The 17,331-nt window shown below is 39.0% G+C and overlaps 1 protein-coding gene across 1 annotated transcript in view; it reads left to right on the top strand.

The window, feature by feature from the left end:
• Positions 1-17,331, top strand: part of LOC149313478 (vacuolar protein sorting-associated protein 54) — a 62,604-nt gene that overhangs the window by 5,997 nt on the left and 39,276 nt on the right. Inside the window, exons 4-6 of the mRNA XM_089519166.1 lie at positions 12,484-12,645; positions 15,361-15,602; positions 15,794-15,872. Of these exons, the coding sequence (XP_089375292.1) occupies positions 12,510-12,645; positions 15,361-15,602; positions 15,794-15,872 (457 nt within the window). The 5' untranslated portion in view covers positions 12,484-12,509. The remainder of the gene's footprint in view (positions 1-12,483; positions 12,646-15,360; positions 15,603-15,793; positions 15,873-17,331) is intronic.

Genomic DNA, 17,331 nt, shown 5'->3' with positions numbered 1-17,331 from the left:
ATTTCTAATGTCAGATTTGTGTCCTTTGTATAGAACCTGTCGTATTTGTCCCACGTACAGTGGAGAGTGGCACTGCTGGCATAGGGTGGCATATATCAAATTGGAGGGCCAGCAGGTAAATGCACCTCTGACATTGTGGTTGATGTTATTGGTCTCTGTAATATTGTTCCCAGAATAGATGTGAGTATAGAGTTGGTATCTGGGATTGTGGTAGGTTCTTGTCCCTTCATTACTTACCCATGTTATGTCTTCTGTTGTGAGTGAGCAGTTGTTTAAAATTTGGAGGATGTCTGTAGGCAGATAAGAGTCTGCCTCCCAGACCTTGTGAGAGGGCTGTTATTATTATTCTCCAGAGTTGGTTGTTTTAGGCAACCATGAAGATATTTGAATACTGCAGTGCCATGCAGGTGTCCTTAGCTTGGAGGTACATATTACTTCAAAAAGTGGTTATGAGTGAGTACAAAGTGGCTATGTTTGGTGACTAGCTTTGCTGTAGCTTCATCCAGGATGGTATTCTTGGTGGCATGTAGTCCATCCTGCTGTGGGATGTTGATGTATAGGAATACCATGTCCATAGTGACTAGGATGGTGTTCTCTGGGATGTTATGGATAGACTGTATTTACCTCAAGAAATCAGTTGTATCCTTCACATAGCTTGGCGTGTTGATGGCATATGGTCTGAAAACTGAACCCATATGATATTCTAACTGTGAGTATTCTAATGCTTGATACAATGAAGATTTTCATACCAGCGCTTACCATGGGGTAACGCTGTGGAAAACACTGGTAAAATCTTTAAGAAGCATGTGTATGTGAAAGCCTGATGCGCTTCCTAAATGCCACGAAATCATCCCCTCGCCTCCAGCGTCCCTGGATCATTTGGGGAGCAGCCATTTCCCATTAAGGCAAAGTTTCCATTAAGGCAAAGTTTCCATTAATGGGAAATGGCTGCTCCCCGAACGATTCAGGGATGCTGGGATGAGAGGACAATTCCCTGACATTTAGGAAGTATGTCAGGCTTTCACACATGTGCTTCCTAAACGTTTTACTGGCGTTTTACCAGCGCGTACCCCACAATAAGCTGGTATGGGTTCTGAGCTGAGGATCTTTTCACATGAGTTGCAAAAGTTTGTTATCTCTCAATTTCATCTGTTAATTTAACAAATTGAAGGTAAATTTCTAATCAATTTAAAGCACTTTAGCCTACAAATATTGATCCTGAACCTGGATAATTTCCCCATGCTTCTGGGCCTGGCATGCCCACGTGTGATATACATAATATGTAATTTCTGTAGTTCAATAATTTGCTCTGCTCTATACATAAAAAAATAAAATAAAAATTATTTCACTTTGTAAATACTGATGAGTTGTGGCAATAACTTTTCAGACAACTTGCGCTTAAGGATGCTGTTCAGATCATGAGACCTACAAAAAAAAGGAGAACAAAACATAATGCAGAGTGCTGACAACGGTGTATTTCTTTTAATTTCCCTAAGAAAATTTCAGTTTATGACATCTGCTTCCCAGTTATGGGAGGATTTTACTTCTTCTTACAAAATGTTTGCCACAAACTTCATCTTTTTTACCCCCATATTAATATCGGAGTCCTCTTGTATAATTATTTTGAAGAACATTTATTTTCTGTTTTATGGGGATGTCTACTGCACTCTTTACTGTTATTATGATGAATAGCAACATTTGCTTCAAGCCAAAAAAGCTTGCCAATTCTCCACATCTGACCATTGCCTGTGCACCTGGCTTAGCATTTAATTTTGGACAACTTTAAATCAGATGCATACATGTCTCTGCACCTCCATCTTTTTACCTAACTACTAGTAGATTATATTGGCACGTACCCTGTGTGCAGCTGAATGGACACATATTAATAAAATTTTGTGTTGAAAATAGAGGGTTAGAGTGATGAAACATTAGTAAGGGCAGTTCGCCTTTTGTTATTTGTCTGGACTTAATGTTATGCCCAAGATTGTAAGGGCAACCTGTTTATCCTGAGAGCGTGTAATGAAAACCTCTCCCTCCATGGACCTATTCACAGCAAGGCTGAGAAAGACATTGAGACACCAAATTTGGTTTTAAACACCATGCATGTAACATTTATTGAATCACACAAGTAACACAACCATTGATTATCAAGAGCTCTTTCACTCACACATTCATACAATACTCACACACACTTTCCTTCCGCCGAACATTGATCAGTTGTTCTCGAAGGCTGGGGATGACACCGTTGCCGCGGATGGTGCCAACAATATGGAGATGAAAGTCCAGGGTCTTTATACTTTTTCTTCTCTCTGGCTCTTGGCTGCTGAAGTCTTGCAATATTGCAGCCCATTACTCAACTTCCTCTTTTGGGAGGACAGACAGGTTGTTCAGTCCGTGTTCAAAGCAACTCGTTCTGTTCAAAGTTCTCCATTGTCCTGTCAGTTCCTCATCATGGCGACTCAGGAGATAAGGTTCTTCCCGGTCATGGTTCGTCACACCTGGACGGCACCCCGCTTCAGCTTCCAAGTTTTCAGACTTTCCTCGCCTTGGTTGCCAAATACCTTCGTCACATCAGTGCTTTGCGCGGAACCATCTTGTTTGTTCCTTTAGCTATGTTTAAAGCACAATTCCTTGGTTCTTCGGTTCTTCAGCTCTGGGTTTAAGTCAGAACTCACGCATTCGTCTTACATTAATTTGTGATCACCGCAAGCAAATGCATATGTACGTAATGGATTTGTTGTTGTTCTTAACTGCCCTCAAGTCGACTTTGACTCATGGCAAACCTGTGGATGAGACATCTACAAGATCTCCTGTACTTAACCTGTCTGCTCAGGTCCTACATTCAAGAAGGGTGGTCATATGGACACTGGGACTGTGTCCATATGAATGAAGACAAGGACAGGTGAATAGCATTACAGTAATAATTATGTGCAACACAACCAGGCCAGCTTACATGTTAAACTATACAATCCTGTGTCCCAATAACCCACCCACCCCTAAAATACAATTAAACAATTTAAAACATACCTTAAAATAATAAACACATCAAATCAACAATAGGTATAGGAGAGATCAGGGAGTGACAGGTTAAACATATTTTAGTGGCCAGTTATCTATTCAGTTATCTATGTTTTTTCTGGTCTCTGTGACTCATACATGCAAATTGTTCTGCATCTGCATAGAGTTTGCTGGAAACATATAGAGCTGCGCAAAGCAATTTTTGGTGATGACCCCATCTGTCTCCGGTACCCTTTTCCTTTCAGTTCTTTTTTGTGCATTGGAGCTTCTCACAGAGATATGTAAGCAATTTCCACATTTTTCCTTACCATCATCACTTCTTATTTGTTTCTTCTTCTTTGTAGTTCTTGTGCTTGAATTCTCTCAATATTTTTTTCTCATTTTAATTCTTGTGAGTTCTCAAGCCCATAGCACCAGACTTTGCTGTTCAAAAAGTGTGTTGGGGGGGGGGGGAATTCTCCAAACCAACAGAGGTTTTTTTCAAGCAATCACTAAAGAATCTTCTCCGCCATCTGAAGGTTTCTGAGATGTTGATGGTGAATTTACTTATTTATATTCCACCTTTCTCCTGATATAGGGACTGAAGGTATCTGCCAGCAAATTAAAAATAAATACAAAAGCTTAAAAGTGTAAATATAAACCATTTTAGAAGTTAAAAACATTACACATTTAAAATATTAAAATGTATTTAAAAAAACTATATGCAGACCTTGACATCTGAATTGCACAGTATTTAAAAGCCCAGCCAGATGACACAAAAATGTTTTTACCTGCGATGGCACCATCCTGGCCTATCTAGGGAGGGAGTTCCAGAGCCTGTGAGCAGTGACTGAGAAGGCTCTCCCCTTTGTTCACACCAAATGAGCCTAAGAGGGAAAAGTCTCTTCAGGCCGGTGTTGCCTTGGTCTTGGGTCCTTCAAGAGAGTCATTAATCCAGGAATGCCACCCTGTGTCTTCAAATTCCCTCCTGTTTGTTCTGACTGCCTTGGTTCTCACTCTGTCCACACTGGATCCATGTTCTGGATTCCTCACCACCACCACAGATGCCTCATCCATCACACCCTAGCTATCAAGGAGAGACCATGAAAAAGTGAATGGAGGTCCTGTCCTTTGCCCCGCTTCTGAGAAAAAAGTGCAGGAGGATAACAGTGATATGAGAAACAGATACAGATAACGTCTCTAATCGGGGCAAAGACACTGCTCCATTTCATCATCATCATATGATTTATTTATATGCCGCCCATCATCCTGAGGATGATGAATCTTTTTTATTTTATGATTATGATTCTTCAGTTTGTATCTTCTGTCTCAGAGCATGCCTCTCTATTTTATTAGATGCAGTGGTGACAGCCAGGAACCTGTTATCCCCTAGAGCATGCAATTCTACTTAGACCAAGTATTGCGTATGGCTACAGTTCACATAGTGGAGGCCTAGGTATTACCACCTCTAGTGTTGAATCCAGGATCCAAAGATTGCAGGCTAAATTGACTCCTCCCATGTTCATTTCCATGCTGTCTTTCCTCTTGAAGGTGGCTGCAGTCATGTCTGAATCCATTGTCTGTATCTAACAATATCTTGACATGTCAAGAACTTTTATAAAGTACAAGAAGATAATTGGGCTTTCCTATTCATACATTCTACAGCCAACTCCATCGTTGTGGAGAGAGCACAAGGCAAAGATGGAGACATGCCTAGCTGGACACCAGCAAATAAAGAAGGCCTGATGCCCTAATCAGAAAGTTCTTTTTCATTGTGGCTCTGTCCTTACTTGTAGTCAGTTATCAGCCCTGCATTGGGGTCTGTCAGTAGGAGAAGGTGACCCTACTTCTTGCAAGCTACTAGAGGAACACTGCAAGCTGGCCCGGAGGTGTCATTTGGAAATACATACGCTGGCAGCACAACAAACCTTCACTCTAAAAACTATATAGATGTTTTTGCTAAGGCTCTTGCCCCTGCTGTTTCTTTGTGATGGCATGCATGGCGGAAGTCATCTGGGCTAGCATCAGCTTCATAGGTCACTGTGGAGGTTTTTCCATTTGACCAAAAGGGTGTCTTCCATAATACCACTGTTGAAAAACTTGACAGAATTTATGAATTATGTCTTTCTGCTCATAAAATGGTTATCTTCTCTTTACATTCCACTAAGAAACAAAAGTGCAACAAACCTGCTTCTCATCTACAGTTGCAGTTATATTCTCAGTTTCCTTTGTGAAAGTCATCACCGCCATCCACATCTAGAACTCTCTAAAAGAGAAATACCACTCATCCATCTACAAAAATAATAGCTCTGACTCTTCCAGGAGTCCCTTTGGGTACATCATTCTCTATGCTACTTATCTGATCTCTGCTGCACACCACTCATCTACACTCTTTGGAACTTGACTATGCTTCTTCTATCAGGAATAACAGGGCATTACAACTGACACTGGGTCGTAGTTATAGTAGAAAAAGGCCAGGCCATAGAGTTTTGCAAATCTCTACCAGAGGAATATGTTTGGGGCCTGTTACAGACAGCCAAAATAAAGCTGCTTCGAGTCACAGTGGAGGTATGGTGTTTCAATGATGCATGCATCCTAAGAGTCCAGAAGTCACACCAAAGCCATGCTCCAGCCCTAAGGACTGGAGTGTGGCTTTGGTGTGACTTCTGGACTCTTAGGACGCATGCATCATTGAAACACCATACCTTCACTGTGACTCGAAGCAGCTTTATTTTGGCTGTCTGTAACAGGCCTGGGTTACACCACCATCTCCTGCCCTACTCCAGGTGTCCACTCTACTATAAGAAGAGCTCTCCAGGTGTCCACTCGTCATAACAACATTTCCACACCTGTTTCTGTTCCCAGGGCTTTACACTTCCCAAGCAGGATGGCAACCAAAATGAGGTAGGTAAGGGCTTGACAAGTCCCAAGTTCTGCTCAGCTTGATGAGCTCCAGTCCAGGTGATGCTACTGAATCTGTTACATACAAACGAGATTGCTGCAGCATTGGTTCTTTGCCAGCTTCAATCATAGCTGATCCTCAAAGTGGCTGATAAAGTCAAATTCGGCATGAATCTATATGCCTGTGTCAAGGGGTAACAACTGGTGGGAGCATATAGGTAAACTGAATTAAAAGTCTTCTGTAGCCATTACTTGTAAAAAGGAAAGGGCAAGAAAACTCTTTTAGGCCTGTTACAGACTGCCAAAATAAAACTGCTTTGGGTCTCTTTGGAGGTATGCTGTTTAAATGATGCATGCATCCTAAGAATCCGGAAGCTGCACCAAAGCTGCACTCCAGCGCTTAGGAATCGAGCGTGGCTTTGGTGCGACCTCCGGACTCTTAGCATCCATGCATCATTTAAATAGTATACCTCCAAAGAGACCTGAAGCAGCTTTATTTTGGCAGTCTGTAACAGGCCTTAGACAATATTCATTCATGAAAAATATGGTTAGAAAGGTTACTGTTGGAAGGAATTAAAATATTACCAGTTTCTCATTTGATTGGGCTGCCTACACCAGTGCTACCAGAATATGCCTTGTCTGTCAGCTTTATTGCAGATAACAGATTGTGCTTGTTGATTTTTTAAAGATTTTGTCTTTGATGAGGGACAGCCTTAATCAAACCTTCTCACTGACAAGCTAGAAATGAGAGAGTTTGTGATTTTGAAACGCAAGAATGCTTGGGTTGTGTATGTTACATTATGCAGCTAAATTATGTTGCCAGAAAAACCTAGAATAGCTTTTTTTGGTGCAGTGTCTATATGGTGGTGACTGAAACTGTCTCCTTCTTAACCTTTGTTTTGAAAACAGTCTTGCTGTGCTGTGGCTTGCAGGGGAAATGGGACCAATGTTTAATTTTCTGAAAGAGACCTGCACTATTATGGGGAGTAATAACACCATTAGCCCTTCTCCTTAATTCTGTGTTAGAAAAACAGACTCAAACATACTTAGTAGAAAAAGAACATCACTATGTATTCAAGGACATTTTACAGCCTTCTTGATGCATTTTACTATATTCTGGTGTAGTATTTTACTCTATAGCCTGGTTGCAATGATTTTTGGCTATTAGCTCAGACATATGTTGCAGAGCCCTGAATAAATTGTGGGAGCATGGTAGGGGGCTGTACTGTGGAACTTAGTAAAAAAATGTGCTGGTGAAGTGATAGTTTTGCTCACTTATTGTGATTACAATCCTATACATATTTATTTGGGAGTAAGCCCCATTGAAAAGAATGACACATCTTTCTGAGTAGACATTTACAAGATTGTGAAGACACACCCAACTAAAGGTGGTGGCAGATTTGGGTGTGCAACGCCGGTACCCTGGTGAGATCAAACTCTTCTTCCCAAAAAGGCTCTGAAGCTCAGTGTAAAGTTCAAAAAGGGGGAAGTTTAATTTAAAGAACAAAAATAAAGAGTTTTCTCCTCCCCAGCGCTAGATAAAAGATACTTTACAGTTTGAGTTTCAGCAATCTTCAGATGTCACTTCTCTGGGTTTGATCTCCTCACTCAATGGAGCTGGTGCAGGGTCTTTCAGCTCCTGAATTCTTTGCCTTGATGTAGGTAACTAAAATGACTAACTTGTTCTTGGTAACTAAAATGGCTAACTAGTACCTGATAACTGATTTGGCTAAAGTGTAAGAAATGCCCTTTCCGGCTGTCTGGGCCTGTTTGCCACCAAAAGACAGCTCTCTGCCTGTTCACAGCAAAGGCTGCTCCAACTAAAAGCCTCAAGCTACAACAGCGCATGCTGGGAAGGGGCAAACCAAACCTGGAGAAATGCAGGGGATCCTACAGCTCCTCCCACAACTAATACAATGAACATTTCCTACACTAAACATACCATGGCCTGAACCAATATGAAAGGAAATGCAGGGGGAGATTGAAACAGTCCTGGCTGGACATCACAAAGATTGTGCAGTTATTTATTCAGGCCATGGTCTTACACACTGTTAGTGTAGTGTAGATTTATAGCAGCATATTGATACAGCATGCATATATACACACCAGTATAAATCCTGCAGTTTTGTAATTCATTGTGCATTTGGGCACCATGGACTTGAATTCATCTGTTGCAGTGGTCCATTAGCGCCCCACTGACCAGGTCAAATGTGTTTGTGAGAGGACTGTGTGTGTTCTTGCAGAACAGTTGTTTTACTAGGGTGCATAGTTATGTACCATATGAGGATGTGCAGCAATTTGCACAAGTTGTCTTTTTTTATGCTAGCACAGTGCCAGAACAGTAACCTGGCCTGCTAAGTTCTCCTGAATTTCCTATCCAGCTCCAATCTTCCAGGGCCTATCATACATCATTCTAGAGGCTCACTGACTCTGAGGAATAGCATTGAGTGAGTCCCAGGGTTGTAGTTTTGGTGAAGGACCAGGTAACCTTTGTTACTCACGCATAGACCCACTTGTGCACCAATCCTTTAAGCTACATAATATTTCCACTCAGTATCTGTATTCTTTCTAATGTGAAGTCAAAGGCTTTCATGGCTGGCATCCATAGTTTTTTGTGGGTTTTTCGGGCTATATGACCATGTTCTGGAAGAGTTTATTCCTGACGTTTTGCCAGCGTCTGTGGCTGGCATCTTCAGAGAATGCTGACCTGGAAGAGAGTGGGTACTGTTTGATCTTGGGTAAGGAGGAGTGATTCCCATGTTAATCTGTGTATTGTTCTGTTGTTGATGGCAGGGCCTCGGGGTGGGAGGATATGCAAAATAGGATTAGCGTCTGCTAATTGGTGATCATTGTCTGCTGGGAAAGCCCCTGACCCTGAGTGGATTCTCATTTGCATTTGCTGAGTCCTGGTTTTGGTGTTCTTCAGGACTGGTAGCCAAACTTTATTTACTTTAAGGGTTTCTTCTTTCCTGTTGAAGTTGTCCAGGTGTTTGTGGATTTCAATGGCTTCCCTGTGCATTCTGGCCTGATAGTTGTTGGCATGGTCCAGAATTTCAGTGTTTTCAAACAGCATTTAGTGTCCAGAATGGTTTATAATGTGTTCTACTGCTGATTTTTCTGGCTGACCCAGTCTGTTCCTTGATTTGTGTTTGGACAAATTGCAGGAGTACGCAGCCATTATATCCAGTGGGGCTTGGATATTTGTGGTTCTCCCAATTCACCGGTGTGTGTGTGTGTGTGTGTATGAAACAGACCCCCCCCCCCCCGAATTAGGAGGGACAACTGTATATACAGTAGTTTCAGATGTTACAAAAGTGCAAGCCTTTTCAAATGAACCATTGCTGATAAATACAGTAGTATTAACTAGTCTGTAACAATGTTATTGACTTCTAAGACACAAACTGCTGCAGTGTAACTCACAGAGGTGTGATTAAGACATTTAGTGGTAATAGTTTTCCATTTTCCTTTGATTGTGTGAAGACACTTACATTGGGCTATATTTCATTGAATGTTTGATCAATCTCCTAAGTTACTGCATATTTGAGAAGTATTAAATTCAGAGGGTTACTGCTGATGATTGACAACATAATTGTATATATGTTGTTTAAAAGTTAATCCCACTGATTACCATGGGGCTTTCCCTAAGTAAATGTGCATATGATGAGAATACTTAATGCTGTGAATGAAGAGAAACTGTTGAGGTTATGAGCTGGAATAGATATTGTCAAATGATTAGGGGTGGGCCCAGATGTTGAACTGCCAGCATATTTAGGAGGGAGCATTGTTAGTCTTACACTCCAGCAGCATTTGAAAAGTTGCATGATCCCCAGCTCTGCGTTAAGAGATGTTAATATACCAGAAGGGATTTTTATAATTTACTGGCTAGCTACTTTCAAGAGCACACTTCTCTGCATTATATTTTATTGTTATTATTTAACAGATACAAATACACATGATGGGTTGTAATGTTTCCATTGTTGTATGAATATGTGTGGTGCATTCTGCTGTTTGAACAAGACTAGTGCCTTTACAAATGCAGTGGCTTGTTGAAGTTAATAGTTAATAAGGTACTAAATTATGACTATAGTCAAATAGCTGTAAGCTGTGAATAATTTAGTATTCCCCCTTATTTCAGTTCATTTAGGAGGACTCTAGCTTGCTTCTAGTCAAAACCAGCTTGGTGATTGTTAGTCTGACATTTGCTATTCTATTATGTGTCCATTTTATTGCTTGAACTCAATATCCTGCATGTTTGGAAGATAATACCGTATATGCTCAACTATAAGTTGAGCTCATGTATAAGTCGAGGGCAGGTTTTGGGGACAAAATTATGGATTTTGATATGACCCTTGGATAGGTCGAGGATAAAACTTAGGAACATGTAACAAAAGATCCAAGTGATGAAGCAAAGAAAAACAATGCCAATAACAGGGATGGTTCTCTTTTTAATAAGAGTTAAAGTATAGTATTTACATTGACCCATGTATAAGTTGACCTAGATTTTTTGGGGTCAATTTTTTGACTAAAATTTTTAGACTTATACATGAGTATATACAGTATATAAAATCATGTGCATATGGAGCGAGAAAGAAGGTTGAAGTAGAATGCCTTGTATTTTATCCAGATTACATGCTCTAGCCAGATAATCTCACTTGTCTCTTTCCCAGTGTATTTTAGTCTAGCTTAGGTTTTGTGGTTCATATGTATTTGAATGAGGAAGATCTTCATTTCAGAATTTATTATGAAAATATGGGGCTTCGTTGCACACAGTACACGTGATGATAATTGTAGTCTTAAGGTTAATGGTCATTGCTCCCCCTCCTTTTGTACAGGCAGAGAAAGGTGGCTAAATAAATAAATAAATAAATACATGATTTACTTAGCAAGCATTAACACATGCTGTTTGTTTAGTATGTGCTTAAAATGTCTCCTGGGACAAGAGCCTTTGTAGTAATTTGTGAAAACGAGCAGATTTTCAATCATTTCAGTTACATTATAAATGTAATATTGAAGTTCTAGCTATTTGGTATATTTATTTTGAACTTGAACTACTATTTTCAATATTAGTTTAAAAAGTGATCCAGTTCTTACTTCATGTGAAAATGTACAGATAAAGAGTATATAACCTTAATCCTTTTATTGCTTTTTTAAAAAATAGTTTAATAGTTTAAAATAGTTTAGAGCAACAGTGACACCTAATGGATGAATGTTAAAAATGAATGAATTGACACTGCTGGTGTTCCAGATGTCTGGTGTCATCAGCGGAGCTGTTCTTTTATCCGAAGTTTAACCTCCATTGAGCCATGGAGCCTTGGCAAACTTTTCATCTCATTATCCAACCTTCTTCATAGTTTTGTTGTGCAGATAACATAAGTAAGGCTACTATCCACAGTGCAATGCCATATGCGTTTACTCAGACGTGAGCCCTGTTGAGTTTGGTGAGACTTATGCCAGATAAATGACTCTAGCCTTGTGTAAATGAACAGTACAGTCAGCCCTTCTTATACATGGATTTTTAATACACGGATTTAAGCATCCACAGTTTGAAAATGGTAAAAAAGAGTATAAATTTCCAATATCAAACCTTGATTTTCCATTTTTATAAATATAATGACATTTTGCTATGTCATTATATTTAATGAGACTAGAGCATACACAGATTTTGTTATCCATGGAGGATCTTGGAACCAAACCCCAGCATATAACAAGGGTCCACAGTATTTTATCAAAAAAGAAAGCATTTTTACCAAATACAGTATCCCCTGAGCATCCCAGATTCCATTTATTACAATAATGTTTTACTTCCAAAATATAGTTGCAGTTTAGTTCTGTGTCACATTTTCCAAACCCTGTCAACAGTTGGTGTAACATAAAGGCCAGCTGTCTTGATTAGAAGGGAACTCTTGCCTCAAATTAAATCTTGTCGTTAATTATGCTATACTATCTCAGCTTCCCACGTTCAGTGATTTGATTGTAAGAATATGGACCTACATTACCGGTTTCTTATAAGGATTATTGTGATGGTGTATCTGAAGTGGTGTGCATTTTAATTGCAGTTATTACTATTATTGTTAATATATAGCAAGAAATGTGAAATTCACTTTCTACATATATTTGTTCTGGGTCAAACTACAATGAAAAAATTATCTCAAATGCAAGAGAGAGGAATTCAGCTTGCTGTGAAGGATGAACAGTTATGACATAAAAGAATATATGTAACAAGCAAAGCAAAATATTTGAAAGAGGGAACCTCATGCAGAGAGGGGAGCGCAGAAGCTGAGGTAAAGAGATGTCAAGTACAGCTTGCAGGAACATTTGGGATCTGCTGTCTTGATTTTGTTTTGGTGATTTAGGGTGTGATCAGTCTGTTGGCTAGAAGAGAGTACTTGGAGATTTGGCTAATTTTGTATGGGTGTATTGAGAAAATGAGATAAAATAACCTAAAATTTAATTAACTTGCAATTTTCAATTGCTGTAACTGCAAATTATTTCTTCTGTTTGTATAAAACAGAGTCTCGGTGTGTTAATGTGTCTGTATGGATTATATAGTACCTGCATGATTTTTTAAAATTTGTTTTAATCTAGTACTTATCCAGTGGTGACTTTATGCAATGGCCTCAAGCCACCAGTCTTCACCAGTGCCTCAGTTAAAGAGCAGTGATGCTTTCTTTAAGAAGGAAATGGATTCTGCAAAACGCTTTCGAACAGTGCAGTCGCTGCCAGATGTATGTCCCAAGGAACCCACAGGTAACATTAATACAAAATCAGATTGGAACCAGTGTTGAGAATGTTAACCGCAGTTTGTTTCTTATAGAATATTATTAACCGAGTAAGGAGGTAATGTAATGGTTAACTGCTTTTCATCCTGATGGTTCCTTGACACTCATTTTTGACATTAAAGAAAATTACCTTTGTGAGAGATCCTGGTATCAAGTAAGAGTTTTCCTAGCCCTCCATGACTTACACTTTCAGTTGATTTCCAGTTTAAAAATATATAATAATACTGATTCCTTGCCATCACATATTATGTTTCTATAGCCCTATAGGCATTTGAGGATGTTTCAGTTTCTTCATTAGTGAAAATGTCATTCCACTAAGCAGGATTGGCAAAGTTTGACCTGGGAGGGCCCTTACAAGGCCCAAAACTGGTTTTGCTACTTTTGTCCTGTATATTTACCTTAATGGTTAAGAAGAAGAATATTCATTACCTGGTATACTTTTTTAAAAAGTCAGCAAGGTTAACAAACAAAAGTTCATTGACATATTCTCTCTTTTTATTTTTTATTTTTTTATTTTTTGTATATCTGTGTTGTCTACCATAAAATTTTACTATAGGAATCCCACTGATCTGATATGTCTTTTCTAATGAAGACCAGAAATTGCATTCAGGCAAAAGTCTTACATGATATAATTTAAATCATACAGGAAAAGATATTATCCCATGGGGATTCATTATTTCGTGGAAAGGAGTTCCAGAATCTGTGAGCAGCTGCTGAGAAGAGAGTCTCCCATGTTCCCACTGGAGCTAAAGGGATTCTCCAGATGATTCCAAAACATGGGCAGGCTTATGAAGGGGGATATGGCCCTCCACATAACCTAAATCTAAACCATATAGGGTCATAAGCATTACTTTGAATTATGTCCAGAAACAGAAGTGAAGCTGTGGCAATAAGGGAATTGTGTGCTCCCTTCAGTCAGCCCCAGTTAACTATCTGGTTGCAGCTCTTTAGACTAGCTGAAGTTTCTGGACTCTTTTCAAATGTAGCCCCACATGGAGCACATTACAGTAATCCAAAAAAACATAACTAAGGCAAGTGTCACTTTTGCCAGATCTGACATCTCCAGGAACAGGTGTAGCTGGAGCACAAGCCTTAACTGCAACAGCATTTCCAGCCACCACCTTCTACTCTTATTTGCAGAAACCAATGGGTTTCCTTGCCTAAGCAGGGATTTGAGCCCTGGTTTCCCACAATCCTGCTCCAATACTGAAACCACTACACCACTTTGGCTCACACCTTTTCAAGCAGACCATGTTAAAAAAAATGAAATTCTGTATGGCAGTAGTGGAAGAGAAAAGAAGAAGATGAGGAGGAGGAAGAAAAAACAGGAGCAGCTAATGAGCAATCAGCCTTGATCATCTGACAATTTATGCATGTAACAAATAAATCCATTTTTGAGAATTAAATACCTTTCTTGCTGTACACAGGAGTTCCAGATCACTAAATAATATTCTTGTATTCCAGCCACCACCTTCTACTCTGATTTGAGGCAACCAGTGGGTTTCCTTGCCTAAGCAGGGATTTGAGCCCTGGTTTCCCTCAATCCTGCTGCATTACTGAAACCACTACATTACTTTGTATGTATAACCATGAAAAACAGCAGACATCATGATCAGATTGTGCATAACCCTGGCTGTTTAAAGAAGACTTGATTTTTTAAAGAAAAAATAGAAAGATTTATATCAGAAGGGTGCTATTTTTCTTCTGATGCAGTAGAGTATCGTACAATGCCATTTCCCAGTGTTTGAATTAGTTTGAAGATAGATGCCTTCCGGAGTCTTTTGTGGTTCACAGAATGGTCTCATTGGGCAGACATTTAACTGACCCTGATTAAAAAGAGGTCTCCGTTCATCTACTGAAAGCATGATTAAGTTTGAATCCAGTCCATTGTGTATGGTAGGCCAAATAGACTTGAATGAAAAGGTTATGTGTTTGATTAGTGCATTATAGTATAATTGTCTATTGCACAATTCTGTTCATTTATTTAAACTGTGTTTAAAACTGTTTTCAGAATAAATTTCCTGCTCTTAATTTTATTCTTATGTTATCCTATTTTTATATTATTCTTACGTTATCCTAGTAATAGAAGGCATATGTTTGAAATTTGCGGATGACACCAAATTAGTAGGACTGGCTAATACCCCAGAGGAGAGGATCAAAATTCAAAATAATCTTTAACAGATTAGAAAGCTGGGCCAAAACAGAAAATGAATTTCAAAAGGGAGAAATGTAAGGTGCTGCACATAGGCAGAAAGAAAATGAAATACATAGACATAGAATGTGGGACCCCTTGCTGGTCAACAATACATGTGAAAAGGATCTAGGAATCCTAGTAGACCACAAGTTGAACATTAGTCAACAGTGTGATGCGGCAGCTAAAAAGACCAATGCGATTCTAGGCCGCATCAATAGAAGTATAGTATCTAGATCAAGGGAAGTTAACAGTGCCCCTCTATTCTGTTTTGGTCAGGCTTCACCTGGAATACTTACCTGGCAGGGGAGATACCATGATCACGAAGGTGGTTTTCCCAGGCTCATCCATTAAGGCAGGAAAGCAGATTTCTATGCTGTATATTCTTTTCATGTTTGTATGGTTGAAATCTGTAGTTTCAGAATTAATTTCTTGCTTGTCTTACTTTCATGTTACATATTTAATAGTTATTGCTATTGTCTTGTCTTACAGGCGATCCTAATAGTTTATGTGACAGCCCATCTTTAGTTGCTGATCAACATAGATGGACTATTTATCATTCCAAAGTAAATCTCCCAGCAGCACTAAATGATCCTCGGTTAACAAAAAGGGAATCTGATTTCTTCACAAAAACATGGGGACAGGATTTTGTGGATGTTGAAATTGTGCCTTCACTCTACCTCCCACAGATCAACAAGGAACATTTTGCAACATACCAACAGGAAATTGTTCAGGTACAAGGAAAAAAGCTATACATTACTTACTAGACATTTGCCACCACAAATTAATTACTACAACTACCAAAACATGATTCAGTATACAATAGCATACTGAAATGGTGTCACAACTACACAAAAACAACAATAACAAAGATTTTAAAAAAATATTTCAAACTAACTTTTTCTTTACCTGTCTTTATTTGTAGAGAGAGAAGATTCATGAAAAATGTAAGACCATTTGTCCTCATAAAGATACTTTTGACAGGACACTTTTACATACCCATGGTAAGGTTCTATTTTTCTTCTTCTTTAGTCATTTTCTTCAGTGGGACATGTACATTAACAGTTTAAATATTTACTTTACCAAATGCATTCCTAGTGGCTTAGATGATTACGGCCACTGAAAAATCAAGACATATTTCACAATTTTCACATGTATTTTTGACAAACAAACCCCATTGAATTTAATAGTTATTATTTGGAGCTATATTATACAGAGAGTAAAGTAGTCACAGTACTGATTAACTTCATCACTTCTGTAATTCAGCAAGTACTCTATTCTCTTCTGCAGTTCAACGGTTTTTCCTTTAACTGTCCTTCAATTTAGAATAAACTATTGCTGTTGTCTGAACTCAACCCATTTGCTTCCACTCAACATTCACTCACTCACTCATTCAATAATTCATTCATCCATCCCTTTTTGAACCTACTGAAACCTAGAGTTCATGGCTCTTGTTACTATTCATGCTGGAGAAATTACAGACAGTTAATGTTCTTCTATTCTTATTATTCAGAAGAAACTAAAAGGTGAGGTAGTGACTTAGTATTGAAAAAGATGAAAAAATGTCTACTAGCCTACTAAAATATTTTTAGGACATAGTTGATTCAGTTTAGAATAACATGTACACAATTCCAGTATCTGAACCACTTCTATGTCGCACTGCTCACCCACCCACTCTGTTTCATCACATACTTGTTATCTTTCCTCCAAGTATCTAATTACTCATACCATCCTGTCATGTATGACTCATATGGCCATCCTAGGGACTTTGTATTTACAGTTGTATCTGCACTGAGAAATAATCCTGTTTGACACCAGCTGTCAACTGTCATGACTTAATGCTTTGGAATTCTGGGAACTGTAGTTAGTTGTGGTACCAGAGTTCTCTGACAGAGGAGGCTAATTCGCTCACAAAACTACAATTCCCAGAATTCCATAGCCTTGAGCCATGGCAGCTGAAGTGGTGTCAAGCTGGATTATTTCTGCAGTACAGATGCAGCCTGCATGCCTAGCATGGAGGCTCCCTGCTCATCACTTAGAATCTATTGTGACATTATGTTTATAGCACATTGGACCAGAAGGATGCATCTCTTTCTTGAGATGGTCATATAACTTCAAAATCTTGGACCATAGACAATAAACTATGATAATCTTACCTCTTACCAGTGCCAGTCTTTTACTGTAAATGTCACACAGGCATGGAAAGTGCTTGTGTTGTGGAATCCTTTCATGTAATCTGAGGCTTCTGTTCTAACCAGTTTGCAAAGAGCAGTGTTATAGCAATACTCACGCCATAAATTTTACATTAGAACAGGGCCCTGGCACATGTGCACATGTGTATGGATTAAGTTTTGTTCCTTTACATAATAAACACAGTGTTTCATTTCCTATACGGTGTTAAGCTTTTACATGCATTAATGCAGCACAAATGAGAAAATACCCATTTCTAATTTGCTGCAGTGA

This window comes from Sceloporus occidentalis, unplaced genomic scaffold, assembly GCF_023333645.1.
Source record: "Sceloporus occidentalis isolate IW3139 unplaced genomic scaffold, rSceOcc1.0.p SCAF_4, whole genome shotgun sequence".
NCBI lineage: Eukaryota > Metazoa > Chordata > Lepidosauria > Squamata > Phrynosomatidae > Sceloporus > Sceloporus occidentalis.
The sequence above is the reverse complement of the archived record's forward strand: the minus strand, read 5'-3'. Positions and strand labels throughout refer to the sequence as shown.